Source organism: Cavia porcellus, unplaced genomic scaffold, assembly GCF_034190915.1.
Source record: "Cavia porcellus strain 051 isolate PalLab524CR breed Dunkin Hartley unplaced genomic scaffold, mCavPor4.1 scaffold_3, whole genome shotgun sequence".
NCBI lineage: Eukaryota > Metazoa > Chordata > Mammalia > Rodentia > Caviidae > Cavia > Cavia porcellus.
The window spans coordinates 75,988,450-76,005,622 of NW_026947486.1; the positions used below are offsets into that span (position 1 = coordinate 75,988,450).

The 17,173-nt window shown below is 37.6% G+C and overlaps 1 protein-coding gene and 1 long non-coding RNA gene across 4 annotated transcripts in view; one reads left to right on the plus strand and one right to left on the minus strand.

Moving 5' to 3' along the window:
* Lrch2 (leucine rich repeats and calponin homology domain containing 2) overlaps nt 1–17,173 on the minus strand; it is a 104,348-nt gene that overhangs the window by 18,953 nt on the left and 68,222 nt on the right. For 2 of the 3 annotated variants that reach the window (XM_013150181.3, XM_013150180.3), the window contains exons 12-14: nt 15,399–15,447; nt 15,204–15,320; nt 9,413–9,457 (exon numbers count right to left, since the gene is read on the minus strand). In XM_013150181.3, the coding sequence (XP_013005635.1) occupies nt 9,413–9,457; nt 15,204–15,320; nt 15,399–15,447 (211 nt within the window). The remainder of the gene's footprint in view (nt 1–9,412; nt 9,458–15,203; nt 15,321–15,398; nt 15,448–17,173) is intronic. The other variant, XM_023564155.2, reaches the window with a different exon arrangement.
* The window catches only part of LOC106027193 (uncharacterized), a 146,328-nt gene continuing 130,918 nt past the window's right edge, over nt 1,764–17,173 (plus strand). Inside the window, exon 1 of the long non-coding RNA XR_010046629.1 lies at nt 1,764–1,815. This is a non-coding gene — a long non-coding RNA (uncharacterized LOC106027193). The remainder of the gene's footprint in view (nt 1,816–17,173) is intronic.

Sequence of the window (17,173 nt, forward strand, 5' to 3'; positions counted from 1 at the left end):
CTTTAAGAATCTCAGACCTGAGAGAAAACAGATCCATGCGTACTGATAAAACATTTTCACTCTATGATGGCATATTATGAGGCACAGAAAAAACACTGTTAGAAGATGGAGGAGGTAATGGGGAAATATGGAAAAAGCAAGTCTCCTAGGGAAGTAAAAACTTCAGTAAAAGCCGGGCGTAGTAGTGCATGCGTACGCTCTCAGTTACTCCAAAGGTTGAGGCAGAAGAACTGCTTGAGCTCAGGAGTTTGAGGGACAGCACAGTCTAAGTGTTTATCAGAAAAAGATGGATGTGAGAGGAGAATAACAAAAATACAAAAGCAGTAACTAGAAAGTTGAAGACAGAAAGAAAATCTGAGTAGTTCTTTATTCCAGAGAGTAAGGCGAAGGAGGGCAACCTGTGAGTTGATGCTGATGTGCTAAGTAAGGGCCTGATAAAAAATACATATAATAATTTACCTTTTAAGTTATGGGGAGAAATTGAAGATTTCTGAGCAAGTCAATGTCCCAATTATATTTGTTCTCTTTGAAACCTTTCTGGCTGCAGTGAGAATGGACCAGAGAAAGGGAGAAAAGTAACAAAGCTACTGCAGTAATTCCGGCAAAAAATGATGAGGGACACCATGGAAAGGAAGATGGAGGATGTATACAAAATATTTTATTTATTTTTGTTACCAGGGATCAAACTCAGAACCTTGTGCTTGCCAGGCAGGTGATTATACTGCTGAGCTAAATCTCTAGCCCTTGCAAAATATTTTAGTATCAAAAATATACACCAGTAAATAAGTAAATAAATTGGTAGGTCTCTGTGTGACAGATTAGATACTGTGGCAGACAACAAAAATGAGTATAATGGGACAAGAGTAGCAGCCAAGTTGAACACTATCTTGGTGTTCAGTAAATGTTTTCTACAAAAGGCTAGAGTAAATATTTTCAGTTTTCTGGTACATATGGTCCCTGTGGCAACTATTCAGCTCTGCTATTGTAATACAAAAGCAATCATTGGTATGGCTCTTTCCCAATAAAACTTTGTTAATGAACCCAGCCAGAGGGCTAGATTTGGCACTGGACCATAGTTCACCAACTCCTGCTTTAGTGAGATGATAGACGGTGATTCCATCAACACTGGTTTCAACTTTGACTACATATTAAACTTATATAAGAAATTTTAAACAGTTCATTGTCCAGACCACGTGACATTATTCCTGTGCCAACTAAATCTGAGAATGAGATACAGGCATTAGTACTCTTTAAACCTCACAGGTGATTTTAAAATGCAGCTAAGTTTGAAAAGCACTGTACCAACTGAAAATGTTCATTTAGAACAAAAAAATGAACAAACAAATGAATATACTGAGCCCTAGGTAGGTGTATGAGGTACATCCAGCAAAGATTCTAAGCAGGTAGAAGATGGATATAAGATTATAAGGGTCTGAGGCTCATGGGAGAAGCCTGGACTATAAGTAAAATTGAGAGGTAGCAGTAGGTACACAAATGTTATTCACTGAAATCTTGTCAAGCTAACAGTCACCCTAGAGACAACACAGTGGGCCATTATTTGGAGAACACTTATCAAGTGCCCTACTTATTATAACTTGTTCTCTTCCTGTAAAACTTGTGTAATTGCCAGTTAAGTTGCAACTTTGTAACATACCCACCATGTAACCCGCTACCTGGTTTCTGTTCTGGGGACAAACTGATCCTAAGACTCTGACCCCTCCCCTTGCGGCTTGCTACTTTATAACTCCCTGCAGCCCCTGGCTCAGGCGCACACTTTCCTGGCTGCAGTCAGAACAGTGTCACTGCTGAGCTCAGGTAATAAAGCGCTTTTTAAGTTTTCTGTCCATATCATTTGGGGGATCATTTCTGTCTGGGATCCAACCTTTTACAGGATTTACCACCCCCTCAGGCTCCTACTCTTCGGATGACATCAGGATCTCTTTGCCTTTGCTTCCTTCTACCGGCAAGTACTTATTACTTTCATTTTGCGCTGTGATTTTCTCCTTTCTATGACTTGAGGACTCAAGTTTTTAGGCTTGCTCCCATTTGGGCGAAGAGTCGCCAAAATTAGGGCAGATTTACCGCAATTTGAGGGAGGAAGTGACTTCCGCTGGGTGCACCACATTTGAGGAGTCAAGTTTCCAGGTTTGCTCCTATTTGAGGCGAGATGTCGCCAAAATTTTGTCTTAGCTCTCCTGTACCTTCGTCTTCTTGTTCTGTCCCTGATTCATCCATTATTGAGAACCCTTGCAATTTAAGCTGGACCTAATATGTAAGCCGTTTTTTTAGAGGTTTTTCATACCAGTTAAACCACTCCTTGGGTCTTACTGGAAAAAGATTGATAATTTCAGGGTTGGTCCACTCCCCTGGAGCCCCGAGTAACCTTAACTGTGTGTATGTGTGTGGGGGGGGCAACCCATAGGTTTCCTGATTGATATTGAATTTTGGTGAGCTGGCACAACCTCTGGAAGTCCTACCCTTCTTTTGCATGTCATTCGGGGTCCTGTTGGCATTTGTTTCTGACTCTTTTTGTCCTGCATGGACCCTGCAGCTGTTTTTGTGGCCTGGGGTTAGCCTTCAGAAGAAAACTACCGGGGAAGGCTGAGCCTTTGGTAGAGGACTATGTCATTTTGCCTTGGCTGGGTATTGTGTTTCAATGTCTGGTCTTGTTCCATGCCCCTTGCCTGTAGAGGTGTTTCCCATCTCAGGAACCGGTCGTTGGTAGTCCTAATTTGCAGAATAGGAAGAGATGTTGACAAGGTGCCCACCACCTCGGCCACTGGATTATGTTGAAGGTTGCACCATGGGTGGCTTTGCAGCACCGTTGTGTTGGTGAAGCCCCTTCCGCTTTACCATGTGGACTTCCTGTTGGAGGGCAGCTTTTTGTTCCTAGATCCTTCTGCTCATTGGATTTGGTAAGCACCATCTCCTAGTGCAGATTCAGAGGGCTATGTAAATGGAAATGACATGGCGTGCTATGCATAAGACTATTCCATGTGTGAGATGCCCCAGGCAGCCAGGCACAAAGGATCGCCTTGATGGGGCCTCCATGGTGTGAGGATGCAGGCACTGACCTTGGCCCTGCTGACTGCCAAGGATGCAAGCGTGCCATGTGCTATGGGCCAAAGGAAGAGACTGTCCTTGAGGCTGTCAGGCTTCTGTTCCTGCAGCTGCTTGAGTCTTCGGCATGCATCACATGCAAGTGGTTACTGCAATAGAAGGCACTATCTAGGTCAAGAATTGATGAATAGCATCTTTCTGGAAGTGTCCAGTGAGTGTCACTCCTGGGGCCTAGCAGCATTCAAGCACCCTTCACGGCACAATCTCAAGGCTTAGGATGCCTCCCCCAGGTTCCTCTAGTCATCCAGGTGATCTTCTCTTCTAGTTCTCCTTCTCATCCACGCATGGAGCATCATGCTGCCCTCTTTGAGTTCAACCACGGCTGCAGAGTCTGACCCAGTGGCCTAGGTAGCCATCGCTCAGAAAGTCACTGGGCATAAGCATCCCAGCTTGGTGCTGTTGTGGCCACAGCTGCACAGGCTTGTCAGGGGAAGCACTATTCCCGAGCTGCTGGGGAAAAGGAGCACAGGAGCATTGCTGCTGTCAGTAAACCAGGTTGGCTTTTCCTGAGTTTGTTGCTGTCTCCTGACAGAGTACAGCATGGCAGGGCCTGTGCAGGCCTTGCAGGCTCTTGACACAGCTCAGCTCCTGTGACCCACTTCTCTTGGCAAAGAAGTTGCATGCAGGGCATTGCAGTTGGTGAGCGTCATTTGTCTTGTGACTTACCCATTCAGAGTTTGGGCCTGTGAATTTTGCCACAGTCTAAAAGCTGTAAAGGTAGAGAAATACTCTGTGCTGAGCACTCTGCATTGGTTTGATTGTCCATGGCACAACACTCTTCAGTTGCTATCTGAGTGAAGACTCATGGGTATTTCTTGTTCCTTAGGCTGCTCTTATTTTAGAGCTGCAGGTTCACCTTCATGGAGTTTTGCTCCTTGCCACATTGGGTATGTTCCTCTCCAGATGCAGCCTCAGAGGCTGAAGATAAAGCTCAGTGGCATAAGCTCCTACCTGGCAAAGGCAAGGTCCTGAGTTCAATTTTTGGTGTCCATTCCAAAAAAAAAAAAAATCCCAAATGTTGACTGAGTCCTCTATAGGGAGGAATGACGGGCCTGGGACCCTGATTTCTTTCCCATAGTCTAACTGGGGCGTTGTCTGTCAACTTCTCAGTTGGCCTTTATTGGAGGCCTCTCTGATGTGAACACACAAGTCTCTCAAATCATACCGCCTGCTGGATAGGAACTGGGGTCATCCTGTAAAGGCGGTCGGTATGGGCCACAAGTACTGGCATCTTCCCTGACTCCCTTTGATATGTGCTGTGCCTGCCCCTATTTGGGAGTGTCTTCTTTTGTCCTTCAGTCGCGGTGATGCTTTTTGTTGCCAGCAGGAGCCCTAAAGCCATGTGCTGGCCCTGCCCTTTACCCCTGCCACTTCATTCCTTGAGACTGAGTGAGGTGCACTCTGCTGGTGAACAACAGTTTTGTCCTACACCTTCCCTGAAGTGAGGACACACACCCAACAAGAGAGCTGGATGGAAGTCGTGGACAGGTGCCCATGTGGCAAGAAAGAGTGCTATTTTCCGCATGCTCCGCTTTCAATACTTCTCTGATTGCTGAACACAAAACCTCCACACTGCAACTGGGGAACCCCTTCTGATCCAGCTGTTTGGACTGAGAGGAAAAGGAAGTGTTCCAAAAACTAAAATTGGCCATTTCGCAAGCTCCAGTGTTGGCCCTACCAGATTTGACCAAACCCTTTCTGCTGTACATTGCAGAAAAGCATAGGATAGCAAAGGGGGTACTGACTCAGGTGTTGGGACCATGGCGCTGCCCAGCTGCTTATCTCTCAAAAAGGCTGGACACAGTCTCTTCAAGCTGGCCTAATTACTTTTGAGCCATCACAGCCACTGCCTTTATAATAAAAGAGGCAAGTAAATTAACTTTTGGACAGAAACTCCAAGTTGTGGCTCCTCATGCAACTGAAACCCTCCTCAGGATCCCACCCTACAGGTGGCTCTCAAACTCAAGGACTGTACAATACCAGGCCCTCTTGCTTAACTCTGACCTTACTGAATTCAAGGAGACTACTGTCATAAACCCAGCAACCCTGCTGCCAGATGATGATCCACAGGTACCCATCCATGAGTGCATGGACTTGCTCTCTACCACTGTCAGTCTTCCTCAAGACCTTATTGGTCTTCCATTAGAGAATCCAGATGTTGAATATTTCACCGACAGTAGCAGCTTCCTTTTTGAAGGTAAACATGTGGCAGGGGTGACCATAACCACTCAAACACAAGTAAGTTGGGCCCAACCCCTAGATCAAGGCACCTCCGCTCAAATGGTCGAACTCATTGCCCTCCCGGAGACCCTAAAGTTGGCTAAGGATCTAAGGGCAACTATCTACATGGATAGCTGTTATGCTTTTGCTATTGTTCATGTACATTGGGCAATCTACCAAGAGAGGGGGGCTCCTAACCTCTACTGGTTCAAAGATTAAGAATGCTCCTTTTGGGGCTGGGGATTTAGCTCAGCGGCATAAGCACCTGCCTTGCAAGCAGGTGGTCGTGAGTTCACGATCCCTGGTACCGGTTTAAAAAAAAAAAAAAAAAGAATGCTCCTTTTATCCTGGAATTGTTAGCCACTGTCTAGCTCCCCAAATCTATAGCAGTGGTACATTGTAGGGGCCACCAGATGGGAAAGATCCAATCTCGATAGGAAATGCATTCGCTGACAGGAATGCTCCGGAGGCAGCTCTAAAGTCATCTGTACAGTCTACGTCCCATTTGCTGCCAGTTCTGCCACCCCCTTGTTCGCCAATTGGTGTATTCCGAGTCAGATCAAGAGCTAGCTAGATGACTGAGAGCAAAAACAAGAGCTCTGCATGTAAATATCAAAGTTACCACTATCTCACAGGGAATTCGATACCAGGGAACTTTTCTAGAACACTGGGAAATTAACTTTACAGACATGGGAAAACCAGGACTACATGGACATAAGTATTTGCTGGTTCTGGTGGATACTTTCACCGGATGGACAGAGGGATACCTGACGGAGACCAAATCAGCCTCAATTGCTGTCAAAAAGCTTTTATATGAAATAATTCCTAGATTTGGCCTTCTCTTATCTATGGGGTCCAACAATGGCCTGGCTTTCATAGCTTTCATTACTAATAAAATTGCTCAGTTATTACAGATTGATTGGAAATTTCACTGTGTCTACCATCCCCAAAGTTCATGTCAAGTTGCAAAGATGAACTGAACTTTCAAAGAGATGCTTAGCAAATTGATTTTAGAGTTTGGCGAAAACTGGCTGAGTCTTCTTCCTTTTGCCTTCTTGCATGCGCATTGTACTCCGTATATAAATGGAATAACCCCTTTTGAGGCAGTCTTTGTTAGACCACCACCCCCTCATTGCCCACCTTGGTAGTATCCATTTGGCAGAGACTGCTAACCACAGGCCCTGCAGGCTCTTCAACCTGTGCTGACTTCCATCCACCAACTCTCCCAAGACCATCAAGCAAGCCACACACACCAGAGACCCCTCTGGCCACAAGCCCGGGAGACTGAATGCTACTTATGCATTGTTCCTGCAAATCTTCTATTGAATTTCGCTGGACCGGACCATACACCATTGTCCTCAGGCACCCCTATGGCTGTCAAAGTAGCAGGAAAACCTACCTGGATACATCACTCACACATCAAGGTCCTCCCTCCAGATACCCAGGATACAGATAAGTGGACTTTTACTGAGACTGAACACCCTCTAAGACTCAAACTGTCAAAATGTTCTTGATAATGATGGTTTCTCTTGCTTGTTGGGAAATGGTTGCATTGCCTCTTGAACATGACCTATCCTTACCTTAAGAAATATTCAGGGTAATAGAACGGTATCAGATCTGCTGCCTATAACCTCAACTCTAGTCCCTATGCAAACTTATGTTCTGATTCTATTGTAATAACGAATGTCTCTTATGCACCAAGTCAACACCTGGAAACTGCTACAGGATCTTGGTTTGCTTGTACTTTGGTTTAACTCCTTGTGTCATGCTTGATATATTTACTAGGCATACAAAACTATGTATTCTTGCACATGTATTTTCCTAAGTTTACTGGTATTCTGACACTAGTGGAATAAAAAACTTAAATTTAGAATCTGACCTCTTTAGGATGGCTTGAGCAGTCCCTATGTTAATACTAGTTCTGATGGGACTAGGTCTCTCTAGAGCCACAGCATCAGGAGCTACAAGCTTAATAATTGGTGACCAAAACTACCGAGAAATAAGTGTCCCAATGGACAAAGATGTGGCAATACTAAAACATTCTGTATCCAAATTGGAAGAATCCCTAGGGTCTCTGATAGAAGCGGTTCTTGAAAACCGTAAGGGCCTAGATGTATTATTCATAAAATGTAGTTTATGCGTAGCCTTAGAAGAGGCTTACTGTTTCTACACCAATCACTCTGGAGTCATACAAGATAATATAAACAAGCTTAAAATAAAGATCCCATGAATGGGAGCAACAATGACAACTTAATCAAAACTGGTTCCAAAACCTGTTCTCACTGTCCCCCTGACTGACCACCCTACTCTCAGCTCTAATAGGACCAATTAGTCCCTTTTTACTTGCTGTAGCTGTCTAGCGCCATACATTACAAAGTGCCTTCTAAACCAGGACGGACTTCAAGCTGTTAAAATGTTTGTATTTAGGCAAGAAGAATATAACCAGTTACCCACATATGATTATGCAACAGAGTCAAAAAGATTTGACTCGATGATAAAAAGCAGTGGGGGATATTATAACCTCAAAAATCCAAAATGTGCTGTACTTATTATAACCTGTTCTCTTCCTGTAAAACTTGTGTAATTGCCAGTTAAGTTGCAACCTTGTAACATACCAACCTTGTAACATACCCACCATGTAACATTCCTCTCCCTGCTTCCCTGGTTCCTGTAACTGTTTGTTCTGCCTCCCTGGTTCCTGTAACTGCTTGTTCTGCCTCCCTGGTTCCTGTAACTGCTTGTTCTGCCTCCCTGGTTCCTTTATGGGGACAAACTGATCCTAAGACTCTAACCCCTGCCTTTACGGCTTGCTACTTTATAACTCTCTGCAGGCCCTGGCTCAGGGTGTACACTTTTCTGACTGCCATCAGGGACAGTGTGACCGCTGAGCTCAGCTAATAAAGCACTTTTTTTAGTTTTTTGGAGTCCGTCATTTTTCTGCCCATATCAACAGATGTTATTCACTGAAATCTTGCCAAGCTAAAAGTCACTCGAGAAACAACACAGTGGGCCATCATTTGGAGAACATTTATCTTTTAGGGAAAAAAAAATGAGATTTGCAGATCTATTGCAATGGAAAACTAAGGTCAAGTACAGGAATTGACTGTGTTTACAAACTGGTGATGCACACCTGTAATCTCAGCATTTGGGAGGCTAAAGTAAGAGGATTGCTGTGAGTACAAGGACAACCTGGGCTACAAAGTGAGTTTAAGGCTAGCTTGAACTACATAATGAGACACTGTCTCAAAAAGACAAAAAAAAAAAAAAAAAACAGGCAAATATTACCAAGCATATCTATACAAAGCATGTCATTTAGGCTTAACCATAGATACCAACAGTAAAAAGACAGACAGTTTTGTCATAACTGCCAATTTTTTTTTTATCCCAGTATACTCTACTGGGACAAAGCATATGGAGAAATTTTGGCATTTGAGCTGTGGAAAAAGAAATCATCTTGCTCCACTTATTATTTTTGCATGATTTTATTTAAGAATAAAGGCATGTTTAGAAATGCTGCAAAGTGTCCAACATCAATTAACTACCAATTTCCTCAACCAAAAATACATAAAACTCAGGTATTTATAGTGATGAGAATGTATCATTTCAACAATGTTAGTCTGCAGTGCAGTTTAATCTGGTATAATAGAAAAGTTTATGGTCATGTATCAACTATACATGTAATTAAAACACTGTACAGAATATGTGCAAAGACGTTCTAAAAAGAGTTCCTAAAAAAGTATCAATTGACTACCATTTCCATTCCTTAGATTTAAGAAGTTAAAAAAGGGGGAAAGTTAATGAATTTAAATTCATGGACTATAGGTCTGTGACAAATGATAATAAAATTCTAAAACTAATCTAAAGAAATTTTCATCTATAGGAAATATAGAAATTACATGATTTGATTAACAATTTCATGGTAATGCTCAGAAGCTTTTATTCTTAGAGAAACCCATACACTAAATCCACAACAATGACACTAAAAAATGGGTTATATTTAACTGATTGAGCCAACTAAACACAAAAAAACAAACATTTCAAGTCATAATTAATATTACCATCTTTTTCTCACCTCATCATTTTCATTGCCACTTGAACTCTTCCTCATTGATTTGTACTGAAAAATATTTAAAACGCATACTTTATTTTTTCAACACCATCTACTAGCAAATTCCATGTGAAGTTTATTCATATCTTGGTAACGTTATTAAATTACTTAATATTAAACTTAAGTATGTAGCCAGTTGAAATAGTTCTACTACTAACATACATAATGTTTTCTATACACAAGGCACTGTTTAAAATACTTTCAACATACCAAGTATTATTTCCTTCCTAAGCAAATCCATTTCCCATTCTTTCAGGTTTGCAACCTATGGATTGTGTTAGAGATTTCTTTATTAATTCACTATACCAGTATGTTACCAAGTCAGTTCTTTTACAATCTCTCTCTGACTTGCCTCTTCTGAATTCTTAAAACTATCATCCTATCTCAGACCCTTATGAGCTCTCAGCTGGTCTGTAATCTCACTTTTGTAAGATGTCATCTATTATTAGGAAATCTACTGATTTCAGATTTTAAAAGAATACTATGTTAAACATACATACTGACTATATAATAACAGTAATAGTGATAATAGCTAACACACTATGGCTGACTAGAAACCAGTATTAATTCAAGTGCCTTATATGTATTAATCATTTAATTTCTATAACAATCCTATGAGGTAGTACTATTAACCTTGTTTCACAATGACATACAAAGGTAATGTGCTTGATATAAAAAAATACTAGCATGTGCCAAAAAGTTTCTTAGAATCAAATACACACAGTATGACAACTACCAAAGTTCTGATTCCTTCTTACTGGAAATGAGCCTGTGAACCAGAGGTAGACTGTGCTTCTGCTTGCAACTCATGACTGTCCTATTGAAAAACTTACTAATTTTTAGATTATATCCAAATTTTTTCACCTGATATTCAAGGTTTTCTTTAGTAGTCCTCTTTATTAATGCAGTAATATCTTCCATATTTCTTGGAAAAATATTCTACCTGATATCTTAAACACAAACTGGGGAGTAAACTGTGATGGAATTATGAATATAAGACATGTTCCTTTGACAACTGTAATTAAACTTTCCATCTGATCCCAGACACAGCTTCAACATACTTTCAATATAGTGTTCCAGAAAGTCATAGAGTGACGTATGAGCAAAAAAGAAAAAACAAAACAATAACAACAGCAAAAAACAAAAAGAAAAGAAAAGTAACCAATTTGCCATCCTTACGCAAGATGCTTACTGAAGTAAATTATTTTTGGTTTTGTTCTACTCGGATGAAACAGTGACATTGAGTGAATAATATACCAGTATTTATTAAATGATTACGCTGCTCCCAGTGATATTGTAAGCACTGTATGCTATTAAATGTTATTAAATAATTTAAAAGTTTTAACAGTCTTACAAGGGAAAGTAATATTAGACCCATTTATAGATTGAAAAAAAAATAATAAAATCAGTAAGATTATGTGACTTGCCAGATTCACATAGTAAGTATTTTAAGTAAGGACTAAGAGCTAAGTGATTTGATTCTAAAAGCTCAAGCACTATGCCATACTCTTATGTCTAAATCTCAAATGATTACTAGGAATATGCCAGGAATAAAAGGGCTAATAGGCATCTTCAGAAGGGGAAGCACAAAGAAATAAAAAGGCACACTTCTATGGAAAACAAAGTGTATGTAAGTGAAGCTGGTGAGGAGAGTGAGTTGTGGTAGGTAACGAAATTTGAAAAGTAATAAGAAATGGTCCATTAAATTTTGAGAAGTACAAATTTTATCTTATTGGTAATAGAGAGCCAATAAAGAAAGCATAGAGAGTCCGGGGTTGATTCAAGGGATTGGTGAAAGGGGAACTATTAGGAATATATTACAGTTGTCCATACAAGAAGTATAAGTGTTCCAGCAAAGATAAAGGCAATAGAGATAGAGGTGGATAGGAAAAAGGATACATATTATTAGCAGTGACAATGACTAGGATAATCTTTTTGCAAGCTTGATTGGATTATAAGATTTAATGTACTGATCAGTTCAAAGCCAAGTGAGCTATTGGGAGGTGGACCAACTGGGATCGTGCCTTTAAAGAATGTTATCGTTTCTCTGGCTTATTTGTGCTCTTTCTATTTCTTAAGTGCCATGAATTAAGCAGCTTTCCTCTGCCATGCTCTTCCAACCATGAAATTTCAGCCTTATCAAGAGCCTAAAAGTAGTGCAGCCCAGCTGACTAAGAATTGAAACCATGAGCCAAAATAAACTTTACCTTCTCAAAGTTGACTTTCTCAGGTACTTGGTAACAGTGACAAAAAGCGGATTAATAGAGTGACCAACCAGGTAAGAATGAAAGAGGAAAAGAATAAAAGAAGACTGAAGTATAGAGTTAAGACAATGGAGGAGACATTACTATCATTAACTTTAAAAAAAGAACAGAGGAGAAAGTTAAATCATATGCAGTGGGAAGAGACATTAAATTTAATATACATTTAAGGCCAGACAATTAGAAATATAGGTTTAGAGAACAGACAACATTACGAGATGTGAATTAAGACTCAGTAGAATACAAGAAATATTTAAGTCATTAACACTTCAGAGAAAGCTTTTAGAGTAATAAAAAAAAAGACAAGAATCTAACAGCAAGCAGAAGAAAAGTTCAAAGACAGCAAAAAGATATCCAAAAAAATTAAAGAAGATTGATTCATTCCTGGTTTCCCTTCCTTTTCTTTCTTTCCTTCCTTTTCTTCCTGGAAACTAAACACAGAGCCTTTCACATGGCAGGCAAGCATTCTACCCCTGAGATACAACCTTGGACCTACTGTGGCTATAAGAACACCCAATTTTATATGCTAGAATAGTAATATTCACAATAGTGGCTTGTTCTCCTATTATGATTTACTTACTGAAATAACCTGACCTCATTTATCTTCTTGTATACATACTCAGGCCAATAGGTTGATATTTTTTTTACTTAGTTTCATGGGCTTACTTGAAAAAAATACTACCCTACACTGGTCTTGTCAACTGGATTAAAAATGAAGAGCCCAATTTCACACACACAAACACACACACACACACATTATGTACATAAACACAAACACTTTTAGTAAATGCACTGAAAAACAGCTCACAAATAATTTACCATGGGACAGAAACAGAAATTTAATGGCTTAGTCATTTTATCTATGTTATGATAAGTTACACAAAAGCTTGTATGTTTTATAACACAGCAAGCTAAAGGAGTCATTACTATCCAGCAACAATTTGGTATAAACATCCTTAGGAATGTATTTTATTCCTTAATGAACTATAGATCCAGATTAGGCATAACAGCAGATCCTATAAATAACCTTTTTAATTCTCAGATCTGTGATTAAATTTCTTTTCTATTTTTGAAAAACTCTCGGATATTTTAATCATGAAAATTCTGGCAGTTCTGAATTATAGTTCAGGTTTAAATTAGGAAGTAGTATCTTAGTGCTAAGCACATGGTCTACCACTGAGCTATACTCTCAGCCCCACTGCATGTGTATCTTCTTGACAGAAAAACTGTCAACTTGTTTAAATCTTTCGCAATGCACTAACACTGACATCTGCTGACAATTGCGGAGAACTACACATCTTAAAACCACGGTAATTGAAAGTTGATGTTGGCACCAACTTTATCAAGAAACAAGTAACATTTATTGAATGATTATGCATGGATACTTCAAATATTATCCCATTTGATCTACTAACAGCTATATAACATAACCAACATGTTAGAAGAAATGTTTTAAGTCATAAAAAATTAATAAATGATGCTAATAAACAAATCATCTTTTATCTTCTCTCTCTCCCTCCCTTTCCTCTCTCTCTCCCTCTCTCTGTCTCTGTCTCTGTCTCTATCTCTGTCTCTGTCTGTCTCTCTCTCTCTCTCTTTCTCTCTCTCTGTTGTCTTTTTAAAAAAAGGGTTTTCCCATGTAGTCAGACTGACCTCAAACTCATGGTGATCTTCCCTACCTCAGCCTTCCAAGTGCTGGGATTACAGGCGTGCATCATCACACCAGGCTTAGGGGTCTATTTTTTAAACAGTGAAATTGTATTAATTTTAAAGTACTTGTTAATTTGATATTACACTATCTACAGTAGATAAAGAAGAAGCATAACATATCCTCTGAATTCAAATCTTAACTCTGCTTATTAGTTAAGTGAGCATTCTACTTAGCCAATCTTTTTTATTTTAAAGAGAAAGAACAATAAAAACAATACAAAATTTCAAAACAATAGGAGATTAACATTGATTAATATATTGCATACAGTAATCTTCAAAGCAGTTGCTCAGTGCTGGAGATTTAGCTCAGTGGCATAAGCGCCTGCCTGGCAAGTGTGAGGTTGTGAGTTTGATCACCAGTTCTGCAAAAGCATTTGCTCAGATTACAAGACATAGGTAAGAAAAATTGATCAAACAATGTAAGCACAAACCTTTTTTTTCAAGGAACTAATAGAAATTAGTAGTATAATTACCTTAGCTGTCTTGCATATATATATATATATATATATATATATATATATATATATTTTTTTTTTTTTTTTTTTTTTTGCTACCAGAGATCGAACTCAAGACCTTGCACTTGCCAGGCAGGCACTTACATAACCGAACTAAACTCCCAGCCCTGTCTTGTATATATATATATATATATATATATATATATTTTTTTTTTTTTTTTCTCTTCCCCTTTTTTTCTCCTTTCCCCCATCCCAGTTGGTCTTTCCTTTTGAGCAGTTTCTTCTCATTTCACAATATACATTTTAGATCCTATGTACTCTTTAAATTTCTACTTAGCCAAACTTGCCTTAAATTCTCCATTGATAAAACAGAAATGGTAATAACTGCACATACCTTATAGGGTTGTTCTGAAGATTAAATGAGTTGATTATTTGTAAAGCACTTAGAGAAGTGCCTGACACTTAGTATTTGCTATAAAGTGCCTTGATATGTTTTGATTATATTAGAATAATGGAGATCAAATGAACATCAAATCTTTTATTATTCAGAAATACTAAAATTTTCCCCACATCATCAGTCATTTATCAACATTTATCTATAAACTAATTTTGATCAGTGCCTGGTCAAAATTAATTGTAATTCAAGGTCTACAAATAACAAAAAAGAACCAAAATCAAAACTAAGTATGGATTTTTAAAATGTTAGAAAAAACAGACTTTTGGGATTGCTGATGAGGATTCTTCTTAGAGTGTCTTTTCCTTTTTTTTCATTTCTTTTTATTTCTTCAGTATCTCTCATATTGGCCTATTAACACAAGTTCTATTAAAAGGCCTCAGCAATTATATGTTGTTGGCTTAAATTCTTCACAGATTTTCTAAGACATATAACTATTTTTTTGTTTTTATGATACTACTTCTATGTTATGTTCCCACATATGGGAACAGATAAATATACATTGAGAAAGGTATTTCTACCAAAAAGAAAAACAGAAAATAAACCCTATTTATTAGTGATATTAAACTGTGTATTACACATAATTTAACTAAATACTATGTGTTTAGATAAAATTATTATTAGACAATAATTATACTTTGGGAAATAGAAAAGGTACCAGACAGTAAAATTTCTACTTACAGAGCAGTAACAAGTTCATACTGTTCATTCAAGGCAATTGCCAATGACTTCTGTTTAGTATTGAAAACCAAGATAAACATACTTACTATATTCATATGCTAAAGTATAATCTAGCTTCAACTAAAAATTAACTTAAAACTCATAAAAATCAAAATTAATAAATAAAAATACAACTTTAAAATTTAATGAAATACCTTGAAATATTCTTTTCTAATCTGCTTGCTCCGCCTCCTCTCTTCACTTTGCCAAATTATAGGTTGAGATTCTGGCCACTGGTGCTCATCTATTTGATCCTTCTGATTTTCTAAGGGCTGTAATGAGACAATTTCTTTCAACTAAACAAATAAGAACAAGATAGAATATATGGTAATAATTTAATTTCCTTTTACCTGCCATGCAAGCGGTGATGATGGTAAATTAACTTCATCTGCGGAGACACTAAAAAATTATAAAGATATTTTAGTATGTCTTAAAACTTTGAGAAAAATCCTTAGATATTATGAAATACAAAGCTGTATTTTGGTAGTATAAAGACTTTATCCACGCTTATACTTTGAACTAACAGTGATGATGGTGAATTAATTTCATTTGCTAAGACACTAAAAAATTATAAAGATGCTTTAGTATGACTTAAAACATTGAGAAAATCTTTGGATAGATATTATTGAATATAAAGCTGTATTTTGTAAGTATAAAGACTTTATCCATATCTATACTTTGAACTAATAGTGATGATGGTCAGTTAACTTTATCTGTTGAGACACTAAAAAATTATAAATATGCTTTAGTATGCCTTAAAACATTGAGAAAAATCCTTAGACGTTATAAAATATAAAGTTGTATTTTGGAAATATAGAGTAAAGACTTTATCCATGCCTATATTTTTTAATAACATACAATTTAATGCTAGCAAAAACATTTGTTCAATAATTGTGGCTCCACAGGAAAGACCAAAATGAGTTTATTTTATATCAAAACCTTGTGGATAGGACTTCTCTTTAAGAACCGTGTAGAGGCCAAAAGAAATGTAAGATATAGAGACATACAGTTAAAGGATAGATAGGAAGTTTATTGTATCAAAATAAATTACCAAAATCTAAGACAAAAATCAACGAATTTTTCTTTGTCTAAATGCCAAAGAGCTCAGAAAAGTATTTTTTTAAATTTTTTAAATACAATGAAAACTATGCAGGAAGTTTTTTGCATCCAGTTTTTCTGTTTGGATAAAGATGATTGTAGAGGGTCGTAGATGGGAGATTTAAACAGGATTTCCACTATAAAAAAGACATACAAACAAAAAGCCTATTAGAGCTGCAGTTTTATAAAATTCCTATGGAACTTCTGCACAGTAGAAGAAAAAGACATAAAAGTTATTTAAAAACTCAAATTTTCAAAATTCATGAAATACATGATTACTTGAGAGAAAAAGTACTTATTATTGTAAGACGTAAGGTTACTAACTAAAGAAAATGTACAAAAGTTAATAGTTTATGTATCAATCATAATGAGTTACTCTGGAAAAATTCCATTCACGAAAGGAAAGTATAAAATACGTAGGCAGAAACTTAGCTACGTATGTATAAATGCATGATAAAATTATAAATGTCTAATAGATGAATAATTTTAACATTCTTGGACGGACAAAGTACTGCAAACATAACTTGTGTTTCAAATTAACTTCTGGAATGAATTGTAAATAATAATAACATTAAGTGTTTTGGGCTTATTTTAGAAATTTTATAAAAGAATTTCAAAATTAATTTGAAAGAATGATCAAAAAAAGTTATATAATAAAAAGGATATGCCTATCAGATAATAAAATATATATTATACACAACTATAGTAATAATAAAGTTGGGGTGTAGCTCAGTGATAGAGTGTTTTATCTTGCACATACAAGACCCTGGATGCCATTCCATATATACAATACATATATTTGCTCCAGATCTGTAGATTTTTCCATGGGAAAAAAAATCCAATATGGTACTACAATCATAATAACTTATGTCACCAGTGACATTTGCAATCATGTCAAAATGAAGGATTACATAACAAATACTACAGAGACAATTGGTTTTCTGCTTGTAAAATATACACAGAAAGAAAGAGAGGGAAGAGATAAAATAAGAAAAGGTGAAAGGGAAAAAAACTAGATTCCTTTTCC